This window comes from Antechinus flavipes, chromosome 2 (genome assembly GCF_016432865.1).
Source record: "Antechinus flavipes isolate AdamAnt ecotype Samford, QLD, Australia chromosome 2, AdamAnt_v2, whole genome shotgun sequence".
Classification (NCBI taxonomy): Eukaryota; Metazoa; Chordata; class Mammalia; order Dasyuromorphia; family Dasyuridae; genus Antechinus; species Antechinus flavipes.
Genome location: NC_067399.1, coordinates 576,143,520 through 576,170,428, shown reverse-complemented (window position 1 = coordinate 576,170,428; position 26,909 = coordinate 576,143,520). Strand labels below are relative to the sequence as shown.

The window sequence follows — 26,909 nt, the reverse complement described above, 5'->3', positions numbered from 1 at the left end:
ATCTTATTGGGGAAATTGGCTAGGATTTTAATAGAAATTCACATTACTTGTCTGAAGTTTTAGGCTCCTAGATTTAGAATTGGAAGGGAACTTGGAAGGGAAAGAGAGATCTTTTATTTATAGATGAGGAAACTGAGGCACTGGAGAAATTTAAATGATTCTCCCCCTCATTCTCTTACCTTGAGATATTAAGTGTCCAAGACAAGGTTTGAACTCACATTCTCAGACTTCAGAGTCAATTAATGTTCTTATGGATAGGCCATATTGCCTTGAATCATGGATTGATTATTTTGTCATCCCTAATTCAGTCAGATGCTGTGCAACTACTGGGAGGTCATTTTGTTTTTGTCTCCAGTTCAGCAGAGTTAATTGCTAACAGTTGAGATGGTGTCATGCTGGGGTGTGAGCAAAATGGAATAGAACTGCTTAGGAGAACTCAAGATTACTAAGCATTCTCCCAAGAAGACCTCATAAATATCTCCTGTGGGCACATTAGGGTAAAACATAGGGAGATGAGCTAAGTAAGGCAAAAAGGAGAAGAGAGGTAATTATGAAAAAAAAGTAATAACTGACATTTATGTAGATCTCTTCTTTACAGAATGTTTTATAAGCATAATCTCATTTAAGACTCACAATAATCCTGTAAAATGTTTTACTACATTACTTTTGCAGATTGGTAAAATAAGACTTTAAGAGTGTGGGTTGCTCAGTCATACAACTGTATTCACTGGAGGCTGGACTTAAATCTAGGTCTTCCTGACTCTAAGACCTTCCAAGGATACTATGCTACTCATAAATGGCAGAAGATGGTTTGGATGGGGGAAAGAAATAGTATTCTATTCAAGGAGAATAATGAAACCTGAACGTAATTGGAATTCACTAATATGGTGGGGGAATGAGATACTGCAGAAGTTGATTTTTCTAATAACAGAAGCATAATCTTTTAACTGTCAAAACTTGTTTACCCATTTTTATGGTGATCCCTCTCAAGTATATTACATTTCCCTGTCATCTTATATAGAATATAAACATAAGCTGCTTTATAAGTGAAAATCCCTTGATGGCTCAAAGTCATCATTATGAATGTTAGGAATTGCTTAAGCAATTCCCCTTTACTACAGGTACAGACAACTTTGTAAGAACCCTAATCAAAATGATGTTAGTTGAATTTGATTTTTCCATTGAAGGAATGTTTTGGCAAGGGGTTTTATTACTAGCAGACTTTTGATGCCTACCTTATTAGTAACCACAAATGCTATAATAATTAACTATACAACCAAATAAATGTCTGATTTATTAAGCACAAATTATACATATAGTATATATAAACACATTATATATACACATATATCATAAATATATTATGCCATATAATATAAAATTTTCACATAGACACACACACATATATATATAGTGTATGTGTATGTGTGTTTGTGTGTATGTGTGTGTGAAATGAAGAAGTTGGGATATTCTTTTGAGGAAACTATCAAAGAAAACATTTCTGCAACATTATAGCCTTAGAAAATCATCTAGCAGCACAGGGAAATTTCATTCAGTACATTGCCCATAATCACGTGTATCAGAGTGCCACACAAATCATGATCTTCCTAGTTCCAAAGTAGATACTTTTATCAATTTAACAGGCAAATATGACAGTCCTTTGGTTCATAATGTATTAATTCATCACATACTTGATGGATACTCTTTGCAAGGCACAGTGTTACTACAAATTTATTTTACTTCTTTTGACTGTATCAAACTTCAAAGTGAAGGAACACTTTTGTCATGCTCTTGGATTCAGGCTTCTGAATTCAGGCTTTGGAAGTGCTATTTAGTGTTGGCAGATATCTTTGAAGAAACATTTCTACAATGGAGATGTGACCTTTTCCAGACATGGTGAAAAATTCATCATGTGCTATTTGTTCTCTTACCTTTGTTTTCATTGCAAATTTCTGCTCTATCTGAAAAGATATCCATTTCCTCAGAATTGTCTGTAGACATAAATTGATTTGTGTGCAGCCTGCCTAAATACCATAAGTAAAAGTATGGATAGAACCCTTTGATCCAGCAGTGTCACTACTGGGTTTGTATCCCAAAAAGATTATAAAAGAGGGGAAAAAACCCATATGTGCAAAAATGTTTGTAGTGGCAAGGAACTGGAAATTGAGTGGATGCTCATTAATTTGGGAATGACTAAATAAGTTATGGTATATGAATGCAATGGAAAACTATTATTCTTTAAGAAATGATGAGCAGGTTGATTTCAGAAAAGCAGTGATGTAGTGAAGCAAACAGAACCAAGAGAATATTGTACAGAGTAACAATAAGATTATGTGATGATCAGTTGTGCAGACTTGGCTCTTCTCAACAATGCAGTGATTCAAGACAATTCTAATAGACTCAGGATGGAAAATGCCTTCCACATCCAAAGAGAGAATTGTAGAGACTGAAAGTAAATTGAAGCATAGCATTTTTACTTTTTTTGTTTGTTTGTTTGCTTGCTTTGTTTACCTCATGGTTTTCTTCCTTTTGGGCTGATTTTTCTTGCACAACATGACAAATATGGAAATGTATTTAAAAGAATTACACATATTGAACTTATATCAGATTACTTGCTATCTCAGGGAAGGGGAGGTAATGAAAGAGGGAGAAAAATTTGGAATGCAAAGTCTTACAAAAATGAATGTTGAAAACTTTATTTACATGTATTTGAAAAAGAGATACTATTAAAAATTTTTAAGTTTGGATGGAAATATTAGGATTCTGTCTATAAAATCATCTTAAGATGAGAATTGCCTTAAAATGAGGATTAAGACTGTGATGACCTTGAGACCTGCTTGCTAGTGGAGATAGGGCTCTCTCTTTAGTAACCCTAGACAACCAAAAATGTGTCACTGAAGTAAGAAGAGATTTGAGTCCAGGAGGCCAATTAGGAAGATATTGAAGTGACATACTTGACAAGTGATTAGGTTCTAAGATAAGGTGATAGCCCAGGAAGGGGTGAGAAAGACCTGGAAGCAAGAGATGCTGTAAAGGCAAAAATGCCCATGTTTGGTTTGGACATCTGGGGTATAGGAGAATCGAGTCCAGGATGATGCTAAAGTTATGAACATATGATATGAGAATGTTGGTTGTGCTTTTGACTGAAATAATGAAGTTTAGAAGGGAGAACTTAAAGGTTGACATGTGGAGTAGAGATAATAAATTCAATTTTAGATTTGTTGAGTTTGACAAGTATCTGAGACATACAATTTGAAATGTACAGTAAGCAGGTAGTGATGTGGGTCTAAAGCTCAAGGAAGAGCAGATGGTCTGTATATCTTTATTTAAACTGAATCTATATTTAATCTACCTACCCATAAGGATATCCATATCTTTGTATTCTATGTCTATATACATACATGCGTGTAAATATTTATACATATACTCTCTGCTATATGTATATGTAAAGTCATACTACCATACTTCTATTTATCACTTCTTTCTCTGGAGGTATAGCATCTTCCTTCATATGTCTTTTGTAGAATTTATGATACCAAAAATGAATTAGTCATTCAAAGATGAATAAAAATAAAAATAGATAAAACTAGATAGCACTAGATAGCTGAATAAAAACAAAGTTGTTCCTATGACAATATTTCTGTTATTATTTAAGTATTATTGTTTTCAGTATCTGTGATATAAAAATGAATCAGTCATTCAAAATTGTTTTTATGATAGTTTTCCTGTTACTGTGCACAATGTTCTCTTGGTTCTACTCATTCCACTTCTCTTTATTTCATGTAAGTCTTTCCATGTTTTTCTAATATCAAACCATATAGTTAAAACTCAATTTTTTCAAAGGAACTGGAGAGAGAAAATCTCTTTCCATATGGATAAAAATAGTTCCTGATTCAGAAAGACAGGCACTATTCTGCAAGGATCAGTTCTGACTCTTTTCCTCTATAGCTTTTTTATTATGGGTTTGAGTGAAAAAAAAGCCATGTCGGGTATTTTACAAGTAATACCAATTTGATGAAGCAACCAGCAGCCTACCTCCTTGAATTATAATCAAGAATGATTTTAATTGGTCAGAAAAGCATTCGCAAACAAACAAAATACAGTATAATGATAGCACAGCACTGTATTTAGTGATGTGCATTGTACCCCATGGTTTCAGAGTTGATTTTAAAGTTGTTGGACTTTCAAAAAATGTGTATATAAAAATTCTTAACATAAAGTAAGAATCACTGGTGTTTAGAAGTACTTTAGGATCCTGAAGGGCCATGTACTGAATTAGAATTATGATATAGATGTCATAAGGTAGGTGTCAGGGGTTCTTTAAGAAATAGGGACTGAAGAGCTGAAAGGTAGTCATGAGAAAGGAAAGAGAGGTAGGGAGGGAAATGCAGCAAGTGAAGAAAAGGAAAGAGTGAGAGAGAGGATGAATATGAGAGTTCCCAGTAGACCATTGGACATTTCAACTGTAGCATATGAGAAATGGGAATTGTTAAGTAATGCTTTGATTATTCTTGGAGTAGTTTGATAATGAAAGAAAACTGGACTTGGGACCATAATGTAATATTCGTGCTGCTTCCTTAAGGAAATGAGGGATTCTATATGGTGAAAACAAAGAAGTTCCTTCCAGGCATGAGGAAAACAGCTCTTTAAAAACTGCAGAGATAGAGTTGTATACAAGGAATAGAGAGAAGGCCAATTGGGCTGGATGATGGAATATAGAAAGGGAAATAATGTATCATGATTCTGGAAAGAGAGATTAAGACACAAAATTATGAAAATCTTACAGAGTCAAATAGGAGAGTTTATATTCTATCCTAAAAGCAATAAAAAGCTGGAATTTATTGGATAGAAGAGTGACATGGTAACAGGCAGCTGTGTAGAGGATGGTCTAGAGTAGAAAGAGATTTGAGGCAGGGTGACCTCTTGGGAGATCATTGAAGTATTCTATGCATGAATAAAAATAGAAAGAATCAAGTCTAAGAGATATGACATGTCTCATATTTTTGTTTTGTGAGTAGAATGAGATAATGGTTGTGGTGGTGTTTTCTAAATTGCTATTTGGCTGTTATCACTATATGGACAGCTAGATGGCAAAGTAGAGTGGGTAGAATGGAATCCAAAAAACTTATCTTAGTGAGTTCTAATGTGATTGCACACATTAGCTGTGTGATTCTGGGCAAGTCACTTAACCTTGTTTGCCCCAATTTCCTCATGTGTAAAATGATCTGGAGAAGGAAATGTCATACACAGGAGGTCTGCCAAGAAAACCCCAAATGGGATCAAGGAAGATTGACACAGCTGAACAACAACAAAATCATCCACATGCGTTCTTATTACCTTTAGCATTGACCATGCTATCAGAGTATTGTGACCTTTTGGGAGTTGATAGACTTCCTTAACAAATATGTGAAGATATTGATGAAGCAGAGAGATAAGCTAAAGGTGGTAGAAGAGGTCCTTGTGAAGAGGTCAAAGAAACTGAGATGATTAAATTTGGAGAAAGAAGGCAATGCCCTTTTTTCTGGATATTCCCTTTTATAATCTACATATCTTAATTTGCTAATATAGTAAATTCCATATGATTTTCTACTGATGAAGATTAGCAACTGGCATGTAACTTAGTTTTGGAGAGTTCCGTGAGGGCACTGAGAGTTAACTTTGCCTGTGGTCACACAACACTGTTTTCAAAGGAAGGACTTGAATCCTGGCCTTGGTGAATCTGAAGCTAGGTCCTTAGGCATAGAAATAGTTTTTATGCTGGTAAGCAGTGACTGCTACTATTTTTCATTTTCATTATCTCTATTAAGAGTAAGCTAAAATTTTTGTAGGAGCTGAGGGTTAAAAATAACTTGGAAATAAATGATGCCAAATCTTAGAATGTGTTATCAAGAGAAGTTTAACAATTGTTTTCTCATGGGATTAAAAATCATCTGTCCACAATTAAATCAATCAGCTGAACTCACTTAAAGCATGTTCCTTCCTAGAGGCAGGCTAGTGCCCTAGAAAATATTCAAATTAGCTACTCTAGTAACCCATCCCTTAACCATTACATAGCTGACATCAGATCGCCAAGTACATTGTTCAAACTAATATTTCCAAAATCAACAATGCCTTCATTTTTTTTTCTTCTTTAGCTGATGAAGAAAATGAGATCCAGAGAGGTTTGTCAGCTTGACCAGCATCACACTGCTACTTAAGAAGAGTAACAAGATCTCTTCTAGATTAGTGTTTGTCCTATGACATCAGTACAGACTAAATGCTAGAGTAATTCAGAGAAAATAAGTGTCTCTGGAGATACTATGAGGCATTCTGGAGGAGATGAGCTTTGATTTTTGTCCTTTAATGAAAGACTAAGATTTTGGACAAATGATGAAAGGAACACATCCTAGGAGCAGGACCAGCAAAAATATTGTTGTTGATTCTTTCTCAAAGAGGACCAGTTGACATTAGGAGGGTGATATCTAGACTTACATATGCATTATGAGTGAGACAGAACTGAGTGAAGTCTTCAGCCTTACTCTGTCCTCTACTGTCAATGAAGTCCATTGGCAAGACAAGAGTCAAGATAACTACTACCTAATTATGAGGCTGCATGATACAATGGAAGAAGCACTATTTCTCTGGTCAGAACATCTATATTGGTTTATTGGAGTCAGAAAGATGAGTTAAAACTGGTGTCAGACATTTACGAACTGTGTGATGCTGGACAAGTCATTATCTCAATTTTTTTTATCTGTAAATTGGTAATAATAGAACCTCCTTTAATAGATTGTTGTGAGGATCAAATGAGATATTTGTAAATCACTTTGCAAATATTAAAGCTCTCTATAAATGCTAGCCATTGTTATCATTATCATTATGATTGTCCTGCTTCTAAAACTACCTAAATCCCTGTGCCCCAGTATTTTCATTAAGTGGATGAGAGGGTTGAGTAGCTTCTGAAGATTCAATCAAGTTTCATATCTTGTGATACTATGGTGTGCATGAACTATTATGGAAATAAACTTTACCTGCTTAGAAAGTCTGTATTAGGTATAAGATTGTACAGGAAAAGTGGGTTGCTGGTGGGATTGAACTTTAGGTTCAGGTGTTTGTCCTTAGGTGAACCAGCTCAGATGAAGTAAAGTTGTAAAGTTTTGTTGTATAGTGGAGTTGCTCACACAGGGATAGGATATGATGAAAGAATGAGTTAGCCTGGCTGCAATGTGCAGGATGAATTAAGACCAAGATGGAGGACTGAGGTGTGGACAAGAGTGAGGGAGACCACTAAGACCCTGCTGTCCATTATTGCATAGTTTGAAAGAAATTATGAGGATGGAAAAGGGAATTCTTTTGGAAGAGAATTTTTGTGGTATTTTTAAAATGCCAATGGGAAGAAAGAAGAGAATGTCATACATCTCAAAATAAAGTAATGATATTAGCTAAATGAAGTTGCTTTCATTTTAAGTATTGCTAAGGAACAGGATAGCAGAATTGACTTTACAGTCAAGAAAATAGAGAAAATTTTTAAAATGTGTTTTAATCAAGAAGCAGAGGCACTCCCAGCATACAAAATAGGTCTGCTTGCAGTGAGGTAGCTATGATAGCACGTGGCTAGAGGGCTAGATTGGAAGTCAGATAGACCTGAGTTAAAAATCCACCTCATATCCTTAGCAGTCACTGAACGCTGAACACTTCACTTAATCTCCTATAGGGTGTTTCCTCATCTGTAATGTTGCTCGGTCATGACTGACTCTTCCTCGGCAAAGAGACTGGAGTCGTCTGCCTTTTCCTTTTCCAGATCATTTTACAGATGAGGAAACTGAGATAAATAGAATTAAGTGACTTGCCCAGAGTCATTTAGCTGGTAAATGCCTGAGATCAGATTTGAACTCAAAGCCTGTTCCAAATCTGGCACTCTACTAACTACTGCATTTTTATAATAATGAGGAAATAATAGCATCTACTTCACAGTATTATTTTGATCAAATGAGAGAATTTATATAAAGTACTTTGCATACCTTAGAGTTAAATGTAAATGATATGTATAATGAGTACATGCTAGAGTACAATGTAAATGCTATCAACAGCAGTAAGGTTCCAGTTTCCCATTGTGGTCATGATGAGAACAACTTTATTTATACAAACAGACCTGTTTTGTATTCTTGACTCTGGGTTTAGACATATCATTTAAACTTTTTTTTTCTTAACTCGAAATAGATAAGTCTGTTATCCCCTTAAGAACATTTTCAAAGACTAATGATTTTATTCAGATAATGTAATTAATTTTAAAATGTGAACCCCTGGAGCTCCTAAAAGGCATTGTATTAACTTAAGGTATTACTATTAACTAACATCAGCAGTCTTCAATATTGGATTTGTCTTAAGTTCCCTGTGGTTACTGTGGGTAGAATTCTTGGAACAGGGAGATCAATGCAACAAGTAATATATCACAGCCTGGACAAATCCCCCAAGCTATGAAAGTCTACTGCTCCAAAGCTCAAGGCCACACCCTGCTCTTAGCCTGCTGAATGACCCTCGGCATTTCCTAGAAATAGCCTAAAGGCACAAAACTGGGAGGGATAGTTAATAGACTGGATTACAGGATAGAATCAGCATTCCGAAACATTTCCGAGGTCTGGAATGATGGCCTAAAACTAAGGAGTTTTCCTCAATAGGGAAGAATAGAAAGCCCTGGGTTAAAAAAAAATTACACATGACCTTTTCCTTAAGTTAAGTCTTTTGAATCCTGACACTTAGCTTAACTGCCATTCATTTGAAAATAATTTAAGGGTTTTAGTTGAATAAAAGCTAAAGCTGTTATGAGTCAGCTGTTACATAGCTAAAAGTCTAGTGATTGGCTAGAACAACAGAGGTGATCAAGAAAAAGGTGTTCCAAAAGTCTTAATGCAGTTATAATCTTTATAGAACATAAAAGTGCCAGCCTACTTTCTTTTTAAGCTGGAAAACCCCAGCTCATAGTTGCACGGTTTTTTGTACTGATCAGATCAGACCCTAGTCTCATCTTTAATCCTATGTTCCACATTTTAAGGTCAATGAAAGACAGGAACCAGTTTGGCTTGTGAAAAAAAGCAATTCCCACATAAAACTTGACAGCTAACTTCACCTATATGCAAGGTTGTCTTTTAGAAAAAAGACATACTTTTTAGCTCCAGACAAAGGTCAGGATGCAAAATGCAAAGAAAAAATGATTTATAGTTGTCCCCAAATAAAGGGATTATTTTGTGTGAAGTGGTGACATCCCTGTGTTCAGACTCATTGTATTTGGAATAAGGCCTCTATCATTGGGCAAACTGTCCAAATATTTGAATGCAATTAGATTTCTCCTAACTTTTATTCAGACTAAATCATTCAGAAGACATTTACAAAATCATTCATTTTGTTACTGATAAGCTGGGAAAAAGGAAACTTTTTTGCTTGGGGGAAACCTTCAGGTACTTTCCTCTTTCATTAGAATTTCTTTTTTTTTTTTTTTTTTTAATTATTGATATCTTTTGTTGTTACAATACCTAAACATCCCCCTGCATTCCTCCTGGTTTCATCTCCTAGGGAGCCAACCTACCAAAAAAAATTCTTAAAAAGAAAAAAAGACAAAAAAATAGGCAAAACTGGTACTGATCTAGGAATCTCCAAACTCTTTTTAGGCACAGAGTAAGCAATGATCATTGGCCAGAGTCTGCTTTTGGTCACTAAGCAAAGTCCCAATTGAGGGGCCTATGCAGAGTGATCTACTTGAGGGTTATAAGCCTCCCTGAGAGGGATTCACCTGCCTGTATCATAGCTCAATGGAAGATAAATGAAGAGAAGAATCTCCATGCTGTCCTTGTTCAGTTTGAATTGCTTAGGATTCATTAATCAGGTGTATCTTAAAGAAAGGCTGAGCAAAGGCAAGGTCAGTGTATGGATGTGTTGTAGACTGACATAGAAGGGCTAAATCCATAAATGCTCATTGATGATCCATGCCCAGCATCCTGGTATACAATAAAAAAAAAAATTAATCCATTCTCTATTTAGGCACTAAAGTGATCAAGTCTAATCATATGAAGCTCCAGCTCTTCTCCCCCTCCTCCTCTCCTTCCAAAAAAAAAAAAAAAAAAAATCCCCAGTAGCTTCTAGTTGCCTTCAGGAGCAAATACAAAATGCTTTCTTTGTCATTCAAAACTTTTCATAACCCAGCCCTTTCTTCCCTTTCCAGTTTTCTTCCACCTTATGGCCCAAGACATATACTTCAGTTCAGTAACTGTTCCACAAATGTGACAGCTCCAGGCAGTCTCCCTGACTATCCTCCATGCCTGGAATGGGCTCTCCCTTGTGACCTCTGACTGCTGACCTCTTCTTTTAAGTCTTAACTAAAATTCCACTTCCTCTATGAAGTGTTTCCCAGCCCTTCTTAATTCCAGTTTTCCTTTATTTAATTTTTAATGTAATATTTAGCCTGTATTTCACTTGCTTTATATAGATATTTATTTGCATGTTGTTTCTCCCTACTGGTTTAGTAAGCTACTTGAAGGCAGAGAGTGTTTTTTGCTTCTTTTTGTATCCTTGGAGCTTATCATAGTGTCTGGCCTCTCATAGACACTTAAATCAATGTTTATTGAACTGAATTCAATTTCTGGAATTGCCCATAGGTCTGCCCATAGCACTATGTGGGGGTATATTCATATCTAAAGAATATAAACTAATGTTGTTGACATATTTTGGTAAGGTTTTTCAGGAGGTCAGTGGACCCTGAGCCTCAGCTCATAGGAGAAAGTGACCCTGGTTTGATCTTATAACCTGATTTGATGGATTTCCAAAGTAAAGCATTAATCCTGAAACATTCAATGCTGGGGTGATGGCTTAGAGGACAATTGCCTACTCAAACCACCTCTGTCCTTGATCTTCAGGGAGTATTCCCCGGGGATGATTTCTATAGAGCAGCTACAGAAAGTGAGCATGCTTTATCTGCTGTTGCCCGTGCTTCTAAAGGGATGAGCTCTTCACTCCATTTTGATGTTTTATCACAGGGAAATTGATCTCAGCTCTGACCTCTTCTGGGCCAACTAAAAGGCAACATTCCCTCTGGTTTAACTGATGATCACACTTGATTCAGAGAGTCAATTTAGTGATCACACACATGCAAGATGCTTCATTTATTTCAGATGCTGAGCACATCTGAAACATTTCCCTGACTTCCCACCTCACCATTCCCTCCCGACCCCTCCACTACTTCTTAGGCTCAAGTCTCTCCACTCTATACTCCACTCAACAAAGTGATCTTCCCAGAAAGAGTCTGTTCCTATCTTCTCCATTCTGCTCAGTAAACACTAGGTTCCCCCTAATACTTTTAGGATTAATTGGAAAGTTCTTTATTTTGTATTTCATGTTTTTTACAACCTGACTCCATTCTCCTTTTCCAGACATATAGCCTATTCTGTGATACAGCCTTAACCAACTCCTTGCTGTCCCTCACACTCCTTGCTCTGTATCTTTATGCCTTTGCATTGATTGTTTCCCAAGCCTAAAGCACTCCTTCTCAACTTCAACTCTTAGAACCCCATCTTTTAAGACTCAGCTTAAGCATTACCTCCTCTAGGATGTCTTTTCTGCCCCTCACCCCTTCTATTCATGCCATTTCCCTTCTTCTAAGGTTACCTTCCTCCTACTCTATACTCTATATCAGAAATATAGGTTTTAATTTCTGTGTGTAATCTATCTCCTTAGAATGCAAGCTTCTTGAGGGCAAAGACTATTATAACTTTTTCTTTGTATCCCTAAAACTTAGGAGTGTTGTCTGGCATACAGTAAGTGATTAATAAATACTTCTTGATTGATTAGCATAATGACAGCATTGCCAGTAATACAAAATTCCTACAGCACTCTTGAAACAACTTAGGACTTTATAAAGGCCAATGTGTTTATGGAATTTGGGGGCAGGCAGGTGACTTGACAAGCCAGGAAATTAATGGAATATCAAATTTCCCATTGCTAGGAATTCTTTCTGTTTTTACTGAGAGGGCATGCTCTGTCATCAGCCTCTTGTACCTATTTTCCTCATCAGATTCACCCTCCATTTGAGGTTTGTGCTGATTCAATATATATCCATCAGCTAGACCCTCCTCTGATTTCAGGGTAAGTGTCATTTGGAAAGGTGAAGCTCACCAGACATCTGGCCCCAGACAAGCCAAAGTGCAAGGCAAATGTTGCTAATGCAATTTTATTTTTATTCCATGAACTATCCCAGAGTACATGTTGGAAAAATCTCAATTTAGGCCCCCTGGTTTACTAATTCCAATTTCCATGGTTTGGTTGGTTTAATTTACAATTCTGATGCCCCTGTGCAGCCAGTTTTTAAAAGCTGTTTTTATTATGATGTTATTATTAAAATGTTGAAGCAGTTAAATCTATAAACCAATCCAGTTTCAGAAAATCTAAGCACCCTGGCTAAAACTACATCTAAATGCAGGGATTTGGGGCGGGACTTCAGGGTGGAGGAATGAGTTCTTACTGCTACTGGCAGAATTCCATTTGCATGGCCACCATTCTTGATAAATCAGCCAAATGAGTCCTTGAGCTTGCAATTGGTCCAGATTCTAGCTTCAAAGAACAGGAGACACTTGATTGTCTTCCTTATTAGAGACATTTTAGGGAAGGAGATTGTAGGGTTTTAAACATTTAGTTATTCCTTTATTTGCCCTTACTGTATCAATGAACTTCTCCTCAGGAGAAACCATAAGTTTCTAATCTGATCTAACCTAATAGAACTTTATCAAAAACAAGAAAATTTAACTATCCATATAGTATTTTTGATCACTAAAGGAAGTAATCAGTTTTTAATTTAGCTTGATCTTTGATTAATTCAAGGTGTTGATGAAGTAGGTTATTAGCTATAGGGCTTTGTAGCTTCAGTATTCATGATCTAATATTCATTATGAATAAGCTAAGTTTGTAAATTTTGAAAATGTGAATTTGTATAAATTTTTTGTTCATTTTACATATCTGGTTTTTATCCAGTCATGATTTAATGCAGTATGATTATTTTATGAAGCTTTTATTGTATTATCTTTTTAAAAACCAGTATTCTTGGGGCGAGGGGAGAAAGAGTTGGTTTTTAAGGAAATGATTATGGAATGTTAGAAGAGAATTTGAAGATCACCTATTGAACCACTTTATTTTGAAGAAGAGGAAACAAGGACCTGTAGAGGAAACAAGAACCTGAAGAAGAAAGGTCATTTGCTCCATTCCTTAGCCACAAAGTAGCACTTCTAAGGCTAGAATCCTAGGTTTCCTAATTCCTAGTCGAGTCCCCTTAGCATTTATACTACTACTTTCCTCCCCATATATAACCAAGAATGACACATGAAAAATGAGGCATAACTTCTCAGTATCCAATAAAAGCCACTTTGAACAATTGCTCTGACCTTAAGAGTCTCTGCTAAACAGAACCATATTAATGTGTATTTAGGCCTAGAAGTACCTCTCATGGGTACAATAAAGATAATGTGATGTAAGACAACAAAAGAGAAGGATGAAGATGCTCATTTATATAAGGAAAGTTATCTCTCATGCTCTCAATTTGACTAGAGAAGTTTTAAGTTGGGGAGTCTTGACCATAGTCACTTCTAATTATTTGCAGGGTAAATCTTAGAACCCACATCTCCTGGTATCCAGTCCAACCTTTCTTTTCTTTTCTTTTTTTTTCTTTTGAGACCATCCTTTATGATTTACTTTGACTAGAATCACATATTTTTGGTTCCTTTTGGACTGTGTTCTCTGTTTGTGGGTCACACTCTACCATTAGTACAAGGGAGGATTTTCATTTCCAGTACCAAACATTATAAGCATAAGAGCATAATCTTGTGCTCTTATAACAGAAAGAGAAACCAATTTCCTTTCCTTGGATGGAAACAAGATCTAGATTTGAGTTTAAGAAATTTTTTGTTCCTTCTCAGGCCAGATCAAAGGTGACATGGATCAGTAAATGAGATTCCTCAAGGGATACCCCCTTCCCCCAAAACCCTAGAACAACTAGTACAAACCTGTCCTAATATTGTCTAGTATACTCACTATATTTATTTTAAAATGAACGTGTAAAGTTGACTCACAATTTTTTTTTTTTTTTAGGATTAAATTTAGTGACTATGAAAATTGCTAGGACAGATTCAAATAAAGAGGCTCTAGAAAATTTATAGACTAGACCAAGCAAACATTTTAAAGAGCCTTTGTCTTCCACTCTTTCCTCTTATGTGCTTGATGGATTAATTGCTATTTCCCTCCTTCTTTCTTATCTCCATCCTTTTGTTCCTTGTGTACTAGTATCCTCTCATCACCTCTGCTTGTGGTCTTCCTACCCATTTTTAAAAATTCACCTTAAATTTCACTTTCCCTATGAAATCTTACTTGATTGGTATCCTTATTCTCTACTAAATCTGGAAGCGTTTTTTCCTTCTGATTACAAAGCACAGGTACTTCCCATACATTATAATTTCTCATTTGTATTGTAATATTTATCTGTTCTTATCTCTCTTTCTAGATTCTGAGCTACTGGAGTCCAGAAACTATGTTGTACATATCTTGGTATCTCTTCCAACTCCAAGCTTAGCACATTCATTGCAAATAGTGAGCACTCAGTAAATGTTTAAATTTATGCTTTCCTGGGGCAGCTAGATGGCATAGTGAATAGAGCACCAGCCATGAACCCAGGAGGACCTGAGTTCAAATATGACTGCAGACACTTCCTAGCTGTGTGACCCTTAAGTCACTTAACCCCAATTGCCTCAGCAAAAAAGAAAAAAGGGAAAAGTATATATATATGCTTTTTCTGGCCCCATATAATATCCAGTTCTTATTGTTATACATTTAGTAAGATGACTTCCAGATTGTTATCAACCTAGATTGAGAGCAATATCTCTGTTAGCAAGAGTACAAATTGGAGGTAGTGTTTCATTTTCAAAAAGGATCAAAATAATATCACTGTGTGGTGGTCAAGGTACAATGTGTCCAACTATGGCTGATCAGATTGATATAAACTCAGAAGGCTCTGCCACAGTGGCACAAATAGTCCAAATGAACATTTGGAGTGGAGATGGCTCTCACTTTTGTTCTTTTAAACTACTGCAATTCTGCTTTGCTCATAGAGCATAGCACCTACTTTGATGCAAGCATACTAGACATGGAGGTCTTGTGCCAGTGTCTTCTTTCATAATCATATCCAAAGTTCTTCAGAGAGACTATGAAAATATCCTTGTATTGCTTCTTCTGACTTCCACGTAAGCACTTACCTTAAATGAGTTTTCTGTAAAACAGTCTTTTAGGCAAATGTACATTTACACTCATTAGGTGGTCTGCTACTGGGTATGAAATCAAGAGTCACTCTTTACCTCAGTTTCCTCATCTGTAAAATGAGTTGGAGAAGGAAATGGCAAACCATTCCAATATCTTTGCCAAGAAAACCCTAAATGGGGTCACTAAAGAGTTGGATACAACTAAACAAGAACAATGAGATATATATCCTATATACATACAAAACAACTATTTTTTGCTTCAAGCAACTGGTTTATTTTACACTCTCCAAATTAGCAATTCTTTAATTGTTGGGAATCAGTTCCATATAAATAAGAAAGATGTGATTTTGATCTTGAAAAGGTTAAATGACTTATTTCAGGCAAGATTATTTTCTTTCAATAGTATATTATTTTTCCAAACACATGTAAAGATACTTTCAACATTGGAAGACTTTGTCTTCCAATTTTTTCCCCTCTCTCTCTTACCTCCCCCAAGACAGCAAGCAATCTGATATAGGTTAAATATGTGCAGTTCTTTTAAATGTATTTCCATATTTGTTGTATTGTACAAGAAAAATCAGACCAAAAGGGAGAAAACCACAAGGAAAAAAAACTAAGCAAGCAAACAAAAAAAAGGTGAAAATACTATGTGTGCTTTGATACACATCCAATCTTCATAGTTGTCTCTCTGGATGCAAATGGCATTTTCCATCCCAAGTCTATGGGAATTTTTTTGAATGACTGTGTTGCTGAGAAAAGCTAAACCCATCAAATTGATCATCATATAATCTTGCTGATACTGTGTAAAATGTTCTCCTGCATCTACTCACTTCACTCAGTATCAGTTTATATGAGTTTTTCCAGGCTTTTCTCAAATCAGCCTGCTCATTATTTCTTACAGAACAATTAAATATTCCATTACATTCATAGAATCCCCTCAATTTCCAGTTCCTTTCCTACTACAAAAAGAGCTGTTATAAAAATTTTTGTACATGTAGGTCCTTTCCCCTCTTTTATGATTCTTTAGAATATAAACTCAGTAGTGACACTGTGAGATGAAAGGTTAGAGTTTTATAGCCTTTCATTTGAAAGCTGTCTGTTCTATTCTTTGACCACTTATCAATTGGGAGAGAAATTGTATTCTTATAATTTGGAATCGGTTCTCTATATGTTTTAGAAATGAGGCTTTTATCAGAAACATTGGCTTTAAAAATAGTTTCCCATCTTTCTGCTTTCTTTCTAATCTTGGCTGCATTGGTTTTGTTTATGCAAAATCTTTTAAAATTATTGTAGTCAAAATTATCTATTTTGCATTTCACAATATTTTCTAGTTCTTCTTTGGCCATAAATTCTTTTCTTTTCCATAGGTATAATCTGACAGGTTTAATTTAGGATTTAGCTAGGATTATTAATAACTTATTTATCCAGAATTGATGATTATAACTAGCTGACATGGATGGGTCACATGACTTTTGCTAAACATCAGCTAGAAGAGCTTGATTTTCACAGGCACGTCTGTTTGCCCCCAAATGGTTGTTGGTCAGGACTCTTAAAATTTATGCAGATCTTGGTAAGAATATAACTATAAAAGTGAGCCTATAAAATAATGATAAAATTTTGTTTTAGAAAGAGATTCTCTGTGATAAAACTTCTTAAACTATAGATTGTGATTCCATATGAGGTTATGTAACTGAACATAGGAGTCATAAAATTATAATTTATTATCAGTAAATATTTGATTTATATATCTATATAGCTGTCATCATGTAAAAATTTCGCAGGCTTTTTAAAAAGGAGTCATAAGTAGAAAAAGTTTAAGAAGTCATGCTCAATGGGATATCAGCATATAAAGAAATACTGAGATGAAATGGATGGAGTTGGAGTCAGGAAAACTGGAGTTAAATATTAAATATTAAATAAAGTAACCAGCAGGTTACTTAATATCTCAGTGTCCTAGCCAGATCTCTAAGATTCCAAGTGACAGATGAGTTCTAGATCCATATTGGTGAGAAGAGTTTCCATACCAGGAAATCTCTTCGCTAAAGAAATCACTGGTCCAGACTGCTTTCTACCCTCTCCCAAAAGAATTAGCACATAGACGTTAAAAAATTCTTAGCTCAGTAATGAACATACCAATCCAGCTGAAGCACAACTGCCAAGTCCGTGGAAAATAAGGGGAGCTATTAACTCAGTAATGCATATACAGATCTAGTAAAAGTTGAACTATATAATGAAAATAAAATTCTTGACAATAATCCTAAAAATAAACAACATGTATGCACCAGTCTGTTGCAACCTTTTTTTCTTTTTTAAGGTGGGGGAACACTTAGAGATTTCCATAGAAGCAGTAAATCAATCATTAATGCTAAAAAGCAAAAATCCTTATTAAAATTGCATTTAGCCAAAAACCAAAATACTTAAATTGAGCTACTAGAGTTAAGGGGAGTATGAGAACAGAACCATAGGAACAAGGGAAAAAAGAATTTTGGGGGGTCATAGGTACTTGAAGGATACTCTTCTGAATAATTCAGAGAAGCAGCATATAGTTATAACTTTATCAATAAGAGAATGCAAGCACATGATCCTAAGGCCGAGGAGGATTGAAGACCATATGAGAGGACTGTCTAGACTGGACGTTTCCAGATTTTGCAGGTTTTCATTACTCCTCCCTGACTTGATGCAGATAGTTGTAGCTCACTCTCACAGAACTGAGATATTTGAGAAGAGAGCCTGATGACATATGGGAGGAGCTTTGGTGTGTAGGCTGTCTGCTTTCATATTATAAATAGATAGATTCAAATTTTAAGACAAGAAGTTGAAAGTGCCTAACAAGGAGAAAATCACAAATGGTCTGTCTGCCTGTGTTTGTTAGCATCTTGAGAGCAGGAAACCGGAAAAGAGAGTCATTCATAGCAGGTGTGAGCATATTGTACTATTGAACAAATTAGAGTACTAAAAAGAACAATCATGAAAGATGTTATCAAAGATGTATGTGATTGAAAATGATGATTGGTTGGTCATGTGACAAGAGCAGAGGATAAATAATAGATCACAAGTATGTTGCATAGTTTTTAGGAAATTAAGAAAATGCAAAGGATATCCCTAGCCTCCTGAATGCTCCCTTTGTGATGAACCTATGAAAAGAAATGTAAAAGAATAGTTCAAGATGGGCCCCTATGGGTGAAGTGAAATTTATTTAATTGGTGGTAGCATCCAAATTAATAAGCTAATTATCAGCAATGAGTATTGAGCCAACATTGCCTTATAACAGTTTGCATGAAACCAGATTGACTTACCAAAAGGTTACTTGAATGGTCTGAATATCCTCTTGGGTACTAAAACCAGAAAGGAAAAGGTCAGCCAGGAGACAACCAGAATTCACCAAGGATCAGAAACAAAGAAGTAGATAAAAAATAGTGAGTAAATTGCCTAGGAAGGGCCAGACACAAAAGGCTATTCATTTTGTCTTGGTGATGTTGCATAGATAAACCTTTCCCATTCTACAAATTATAAATAGCATCTGAGAAAAGGGAGAGAATCCATCTAAGGTGAAAGTAAGGGTCAGCAAGATCAGGGTAATGGGTAGGTCTAAGGAGGACTTGAATCTAGACAGAATTATGATTTGTTTGACTCCCTGAGTGGGCACACCTGTGGCGTTTTAAGCCTGGGTGTGTGGGCTGGTCCCTGCCCCTAGAGGAACTACAGCTGGGATTGGCTCAAACTCACCTCCCTGCCTCCAGGATGGGAGACAGCTGTGTTGAAATGACAGCAGACCCAAGCAGAAAGTGGACTTGACCTTTTGAAGAACTCCAATTTTCTTAGTTTAGTTACCAGAATGAGTGAAATCTGTGCGGGCTTCAACAAAACCCATTTAACATATGTCACTGTTTAGGCAGTACTCATTTATTTCTAATAGTTTCTATATTTTGTTTTGATAGAAAATGAATTTTGATTGTGTCATCTATTTTTAGTTTACCTTGGAAATTGTAAAAGGTGTGATGCAGGCCCTGGTCATATATTTGTCTGGGGGCCAGAAACCACTTATAAACTTCTTTCTTGATGATCGACAATGAACCAGATTCTATAACCTTTTTTTTTTTTTTTTAAACACTGAGTCTCCTCCAGCTCTCCAGAGTTTTACATTGAACACACCCTCCTTTCTGAACTCAACCCCCCAACCTTACCCATTTAGGGAGCAATTCCACCTCCTTACCTTCCTTCCTCCCTTCAGCATGACAATCATTCAGACATCTGGAGATGCTATTTTGTCTTTCAATAGTTTTCTTTTCTTGAAGCTAAATATCTCTAGGTCCTTTAATCAATCTGCTATCTAACCTTTTTACCACTTTAGTCATCCTCTCTAGACATATTCTGTTGTACCTAACATTTCTTACTAGCTTAAATATTGTCTTGCTCCTCTGAACAATTCTAGCAATATCTCTGCCATTATCTGCCAAACATCTGTAACATCTCTTATCTACATAATTCATTTGGCAAAGGTTTGGTCTTTTTAGTTTTCTTGAACTACTAACTTCACGTGCTGTCCTTTCCCTTCAAATAGATTGCAAACTCTGTGGTCCCAGGAGCATTTGCCTTATATTTTTTTGATTTTTCTCAGTGCCTAACATGGTGCCTTGATACTAATATTGTGTGATCCAGAAAGGTTTCACAGGCAAGGCAGAATTTGAACAGCATTTTAAAAAATTAATATTAACTTTTTATTTTTATTTTCAAAACATATGCAAAGATAGTTTTCAACATTCCCCTTTGCAAAACCTTATGTTCCAGTTTTTTTATTCCTCCTCCCCATTCTCTTCCCCTACATAGCAAATAATACAATATGTGTTAAACATGTGCAATTCTTCTAATCATATTTCCATATTTATCATGCGGCCCAAGAAAAATCTAATCAAAAAGGAAAAAAATGAAAAAGACAAAAGCAAGCAAACAACAAAAATATGAAAATACTATGTTGTGATCCACATTCAGTTGCCTTGGTCATTTTTCTAGATGCAGATGGTTCCCTTCATCACAAGTCTTTTAGAATTCGCCTGAATCACCTCATTTGAACAATGTCTTTAAGGATGAGTAGGATTTATTTTGGTAAAGGAAGGCTTTCTGGTAAAGTAAAATAGTCTTCACTTGGTGAACTTAGTTTAAGGGAAGGGGGCAACAAGTACCAGTAGCTGTGTGCTATAGTTTAAAGAATTCCCAGTGGACCATGTCAAGGAGATGTCCTTTGGCTGACCACTGATGCTAGCCTAAGCATCAGTAATCCCAAGGCCTGTTTCCTTGCCAGCACTATACACTTTTCCTTATGTGTGGTAGAAAGTAAGACTTTTTCTTTCTCTTTAGGATCAGGCACATTCTGGAAACAAACAGTGTGGGCCCCAAATACTTGACATCTTCAGTTATACTAAGTGTAGTTCAGAATCAAAAAGGAGAAATGACATCTGAATATTTAAAAAAAAAAAAAAACCAACATGAAGCCCTTTTTCCTCAGCGCCTCCACTTGACTTCTGGGGGCACCTTCTGCCTCTTGCTTAGAGTTTCTTCCCACTTTTCTCACATGAGTCACACACATTTCTAACAATTTGGTTCCTGAGTTCATAGAAGATTATAAGAAGTAATTAGAAAAGTGAGAACAACTAAAAGTAAACAGGGGCATTTTAATAAGGTTGCTACTGTTGATTTCTTAGCATTGTGTTCAAAGAGATTTCAGAACAATGATAGCAGCAAGAAATAACAGCTCATAGCCCAAGAGCAAGGGAAAAGACTGAAAAAAAGCCTCTAAAAATCAGAAACAATTCACAAAGTATAATATTCTGGAGCATTTCCTGGAGGATAATATAGCCCTCTTTGTGAATTTGTTCATGAACACTTCACAAGACAGCCCTTGAACTCAGATCCTCTGAACTGCAAACTCTTTCCACTGCTTTTCTTCCCATCCACCCCCCTCATTTCAAAATCATCTAAAATGATTAAACTAAACAAATCTTGGTGCTTAAAGGGATAAATATCAATTGTCTGGAAAATTCATTCATGTGGAATTTCTATCCTTAGTAGAGATGGAAAAATGAAATGTTACAGTGTTTTGTTTGGGTCCAGTGTTTTCTCCCTAGGGAACATATGTTTGAAATTACAATGTAAATTGCTGGGTGGCAAACATAATGATGCTCTTTATACAAAATCATTTTACAAAAGGCTCTGAGGAGCATATTCCTTCTGTTAAATGAGGTATACCTATAATAATTTTTTTTTTATATTCCTCAGAGACATGTTCTAAGGGAAAATAATTTGACCTTAATCAAATTATAGTGCTCATTGCTAAAACGCCCCTAGGTTCTGATAGTTATTTTCTGCCGTCATGCTCTCATGAGAAAATAATAATTTTAAAAGTTAAACATTTCAAAGATGTTTCACTTCCTTTGGATACTCATAGGAAAAGATGGGAAGGGCGGGGAAGACCCAAAAGACTTGAACATTTTACATTTTATTCCGTGTGCTTTTTTTTTGCCCTATTTGTAGACATCAAGAATTACAAGGTCAGATGAAGATAAGGATGGTGGCTGGGATGCCTGGGGTGAGTGGAGTGATTGTTCCCGGACCTGTGGTGGAGGAGCATCATACTCTCTGAGGAGGTGTTTGAATGGAAGGTCAGTAGCTGGAATGAAGTTTCTTGAAAATACAACAGCAGTATGTTAAAAGCATATTGGTATATATTGTAAAATCAAATATCATATCCATATAAACTCCATTATGTTGAGCCACCCAAAGGTCTAGGTAATTATGATGCAATTCACCAGTGTCTACTATGTTCAGGGTATGTGCTGTGGGGTATGAAATGGAAATATGAATAAGTCCTTCCCTTAGAAATTTTCTAGTCTAGTAGACAGGAAAAGATATTACCCAAGTAACTAAAATAAAAAATCAGCTATAATAGCTAGAAGTAAGACTTGGAATCAAGAAGATGAATTCAAGATTCCTCCAAGCTCTATTAAGTATGGACAAGTGATTTAACCTCTTAGCCTGAGTTTCCTTATCTGTAAAAGATGGAAATTAATCCTTGAACTAGTAAGGGCATCTCAGTGGCACAGTGACTGGAATGCTTGGGCAGAACACAGAAAGACCTCAGTTCAAATTTACCTTCAGATACTTTCTAGCTATGTAACTGATAAGTAAATAACAACCTTGTTTGCCTCAATTTCCTCATCTATGAAAGGATCCAGAGAAGGAAGTGGCAAATTACTCTAATATCTCTGCTAAGAAAACTCCAAATGTGGTTACAAAAAGTTGAACAAAACTGAAATGACTAAACAATAGCATAGTTACCAAAGAGCTCCCCTCATACAACATAATAAAGTTAGTGATACAAGTATCTACTTGCATTTTACTGATGAAAAAAACAGGTGAAATAAACCTATAAATCCACATTACAGGTGACCTTGAATAATAGACTAAGGAATTTGGACCTTATTCAATAGGCAGTATGACCCCATTGAAAGATTGGAGCGGAGGAGTAGCATGATTAAGGCAATATATTAAGATGATTACTTTGGCATTATTGCATAAGATGCGCTGGAATGGGGAGGTTTTGAGGTGGGGATAGTGAACCATGAGGTAACGATATGTATTGAAATGAGCTCTGAATCCAAATCCTGTGGCAGCTGTCTTTGTCTCTTTACAGCATCCCCAGGAAGCAAGCAATGCTGTGATGAAATTGAGGCACAGAATGTTAAACTGACTTGCCAAAGTAGATGATGGTGTTAGTTGGGAATTCAGGATTAGAACCCAAGTTTCCTGAGTCTTCTTCTTGGGTTATAGCCATTGGAATTAATTTCTTATTAAAATACTATGAATGACCCATTTATTGGAATAGAATACACTCAAGGTTTGCCAGAGAGAAATTAACAAGATTGTTTTTCCAAGTTTTTTTGTATATTAAAAAATGTAAGTCTTTTAAAAATAACTCTAGAATGTGTGTATATATAAACTTGTTTTTAAAAATTTCAGAATTGTAATTAGAATATATTTGCAAAATATTAAGGATTTATTCTTAGGTTTTTATGAATTCTTAACTAGGTTTTTTAAATCCCATAAAACATTTTAAAGGGGATTTTGAAGAGATATAAATATATTTTAATTCTTCATGGATTTATTTTCATAAAGTTAATGTTTCAAACATGTATGTAAAGGAGGGGAATGCTTGGCAGTGATTGCAGAGACAGTGAAATGGAAAAAGATTAGCAAAGAGCACTGGATGAAGTGGGGAAGAGAGAGAGAGACAGACAGAGAGAGAGAGAGAGAGAGAGAGAAGAAGAAGAAGAAGAAGAAGAAGAAGAAGAAGAAGAAGAAGAAGAAGAAGAGAAGAAGAAGAAGAAGAAGAAGAGAAGAAGGAGAAGAAGGAGAAGAAGGAAGAAGAAGGAGAAGAAGGAGAAGAAGGAGAAGAAGAGAAGAAGAGAGAGAGAGAGAGAGAGAGAGAGAGAGAGAGGAGAGAGAGAGAGAGAGAGAGAAGGAGAGGGAGAGGGAGGGAGGAAGGAGGAAGAGGGAGGAGGGAGATCGAGGAAGGAAGGGAGAGAGGGAGGGAGGAGAGAGAAGAGAGAGGGAGGGAGAGAGACAGAGAGAGAAGCTGAAATAAGAATCAGAATGGAAAAGGTTAAAAAGGGAGGGGCTGATGAAGTAGAGGCAGCTGAAGGGATTCCAGTTTTAAAACCCTTGATACTTGGAATGGGTGGGACCAGTGTGCTCTGTCCAAAGAAAGCCCTCAAACCACCTGAACCTTTTTAGTGGACAGTTATATTTGCATTTCTATTTCATAGATTGCATGTAGTGGAAAAGAGCCTTGAAGACGGGTAGGGGGAGGTATCAGGAGACCTGAATTTTAGTCTTGGTTCTTCTTAAACTAACTGTATGGTCTGGCTCATTTCACATCACTAAGACAGTTTCCAAAAGCATAAAAATGATGAGTCTACTATTTGATATTTCTGTGACCCACACTCACCATCCCTTCCCACCTTGATCATGCTTTTGACCCATGTTCCCTCAGTCCTCTTTGGGCTATCCACATTGACTCTTGGACTCTAGTACTTTTTTATGCTTCTCTTTTTCATTCAAAAGAGAGAAAGTAATGTAATCAACTGGACATAGAATAAGACTACTTATGTTCAAATTCCTGTTTCTGCCATGTGCTCCCTCTATAACTTGGGGCACATAATTGAACCCCACTTCTACCCTTCTGTAAAAAGAGGTCTGAATTAGACAATCTCTGAGGTCCATCTGTCTCAAAATCTGAGTTTGTATAATATAATGCCTCTTACAAGAAGGCCTTTCTGATGCCCATTAAAGCTAGTGCCTTCCCTCCATTAGACAGTGAATTTCTTGAGAGCAGTCTGCCTTTTTAATTTAAAAAATTTTTTTTTATTTTTTAGTATCCCAATGATTAGCCCAGTACTTGTCACATAATAGTTCTGAATAAGTATGAATTATCAGATAATGATTCCTGCCTTTCTCAGTAGCTTTACTTCCCCTTAGCATTTCACACGTCCTGGACTGTCTAGGTTAATCTCAGTTGGATTCCACTGCTCTCTGCTGGTTTCCAATAATATTTGCAGGTTAAGTTGACCTCGCCCGCTGGGAATCCTGATAAAATCATTTATTTAAAAAGTTTAGAAATGAAAGGCAGTATAAGGGTGATAAGAGAGAGACAGCAGTCAAGTGAAGACCATTTTAAGATAAGGTATATTTTTAAGCAAATGGAAATAAGCCACTGAACAGGGTGAGATGGAAGATTAAAGAGGGAACAAAGAAGGGAGCAAGATCATGAATGTGATAACCAGGAGATAGATGAAAACACAGGTGGAAGAATTCTCTTTTTGGAAAGAAAAGAAATTATTGTATTTCTCCTTATTTGTACTTTGTTTATATAACTTTATCCACTGACTTAGATTCCAGAGAGAATGGAGGCAGGTGGGCTTCTATTGAAATAGTGGTTGTATATGTTTGATGAAAACTGCCATAAGAATAAATTAGGGATTGTAAATTGCTGCTTTCACCTTATTGTAAGTCAACCAAAGTAGATACATTTATGGTTTTGATTTATTAAAAATTATACTGATTCTATCCAGAATGTACTTTTCCTAAGTGCGATATATGCTTCTGGGATTTGGTCCAACACCCCATCCAACCTATCCAAATAGCTACCTAGTCTTTAAAAGCTAAAAAACCACTAACTTCCGATACCAATGCCCTATCTAGGGGAAAGGTAAAACTTTAGCCTGATGTGTAAGCCACTCGTTATTCTCTGTTCTTTTCAAACTGTCTAGAAATGATCAATTCATATAACTCATTTCTCCTTTCCAGTGGGCCATTCACTCTCACTTCATAGCCTTCTGGCCTAACAGCTCTGATCTGCTAGGACTGGGACTGAAACTTGGATCCATCAGACTCACATATGGCTACCTTCATAGTGAAACCAGTATTTTGGGGTTCTTGCCATGTGCTTAGTCATATGCATTTGGCAAAGCATATAGAATGAATTTTAGGACTGATGCACAGAAGCATACAATGTTGAATTGAAAGAGAACTTAAGATATAAATAATCAGGTTGGGTTGTTTACAGATGATTAAATAGGTGCCCAGTAAGATGAAGTGAAAAATCCTGGGGTCATCCAGTCAATTGATTTATGATGGAGCTACAGTTAAAATCTAAGCTTTCTAAATGCTCTAAATCACCATTGATCAGAGAAATGCAAATTAAGACAACCCTGAGGTACCACTACACACCTCTTACATTGGCTAAGATGGTAGGAAAAGATAATGATAAATGTTGGAGGGGATGTGGAAAAACTGAGACACCAGTACATTTTTGGTTGAGTCATGATCTGATCCAAACATTCTGGAGAGCAATATAGAACTATGCACAAAGGGCTATCAAAAGTGCATACCCTTTGATTGAGCAGTGTCTCTACTGGGTCTATATCCCAAAGAGTTCATAAAAAAGGGAAAAGGACCCACATGTGCAAAAATGTTTGTGGCAGCCCTTTTTGTAGTGGCAAAGAAATGTAAATTGAGTAAATGCTCATCTGTTGGGGAATGGCTGAATAAGTTATGGTATATGAATGTGATTGTTCTATTATTGTTCTATGAGAAATTATTGTTTATTTTGAATTTATTGAATTTGAAATTATTGAATCTTATTGTTCTATAAGAACTGATATGCAGGATGATTTCAGAAAGTCTCTGGAGAGACTTACATGAACTGATGCTAAGTGAAATGAGCAGAAACAGGAGATCATTGTACACAGCAACAACAAAATTATGTGATGATAAATTCTGATGGACGTGGTTCTTTTCAACAATGAAGTGGTTCAGGCTAGTTTCAATAGATTTGTGATGGAGAGAGTCATTTGCATCCAGAAAGAGGACCATGCTATCACAGCATAGTATTTTCACTTTTTTTGTTGTTGTCATTGGCATGCTTTCTGATTTCTTTATCATCTTTTTTCCTTTTTGATCTGATTTTTCTTGTTCAATATGATAAACGTGGAAATATTTATAGAATAAATGTACATGTTGAACATAGATTACTTATCATCTGGGGGAAGGGGTGGGATATGGTAGGGAAAAAATTTGAAACTTAAGGTTTTG

At 36.0% G+C, this 26,909-nt stretch overlaps 1 protein-coding gene across 1 annotated transcript in view; it reads left to right on the top strand.

Annotated features, from left to right (window-relative positions):
* Positions 1–26,909, top strand: part of ADAMTSL3 (ADAMTS like 3) — a 553,515-nt gene that overhangs the window by 220,976 nt on the left and 305,630 nt on the right. Inside the window, exon 4 of the mRNA XM_051981175.1 lies at positions 21,792–21,919. Within this exon, the coding sequence (XP_051837135.1) occupies positions 21,792–21,919 (128 nt within the window). The remainder of the gene's footprint in view (positions 1–21,791; positions 21,920–26,909) is intronic.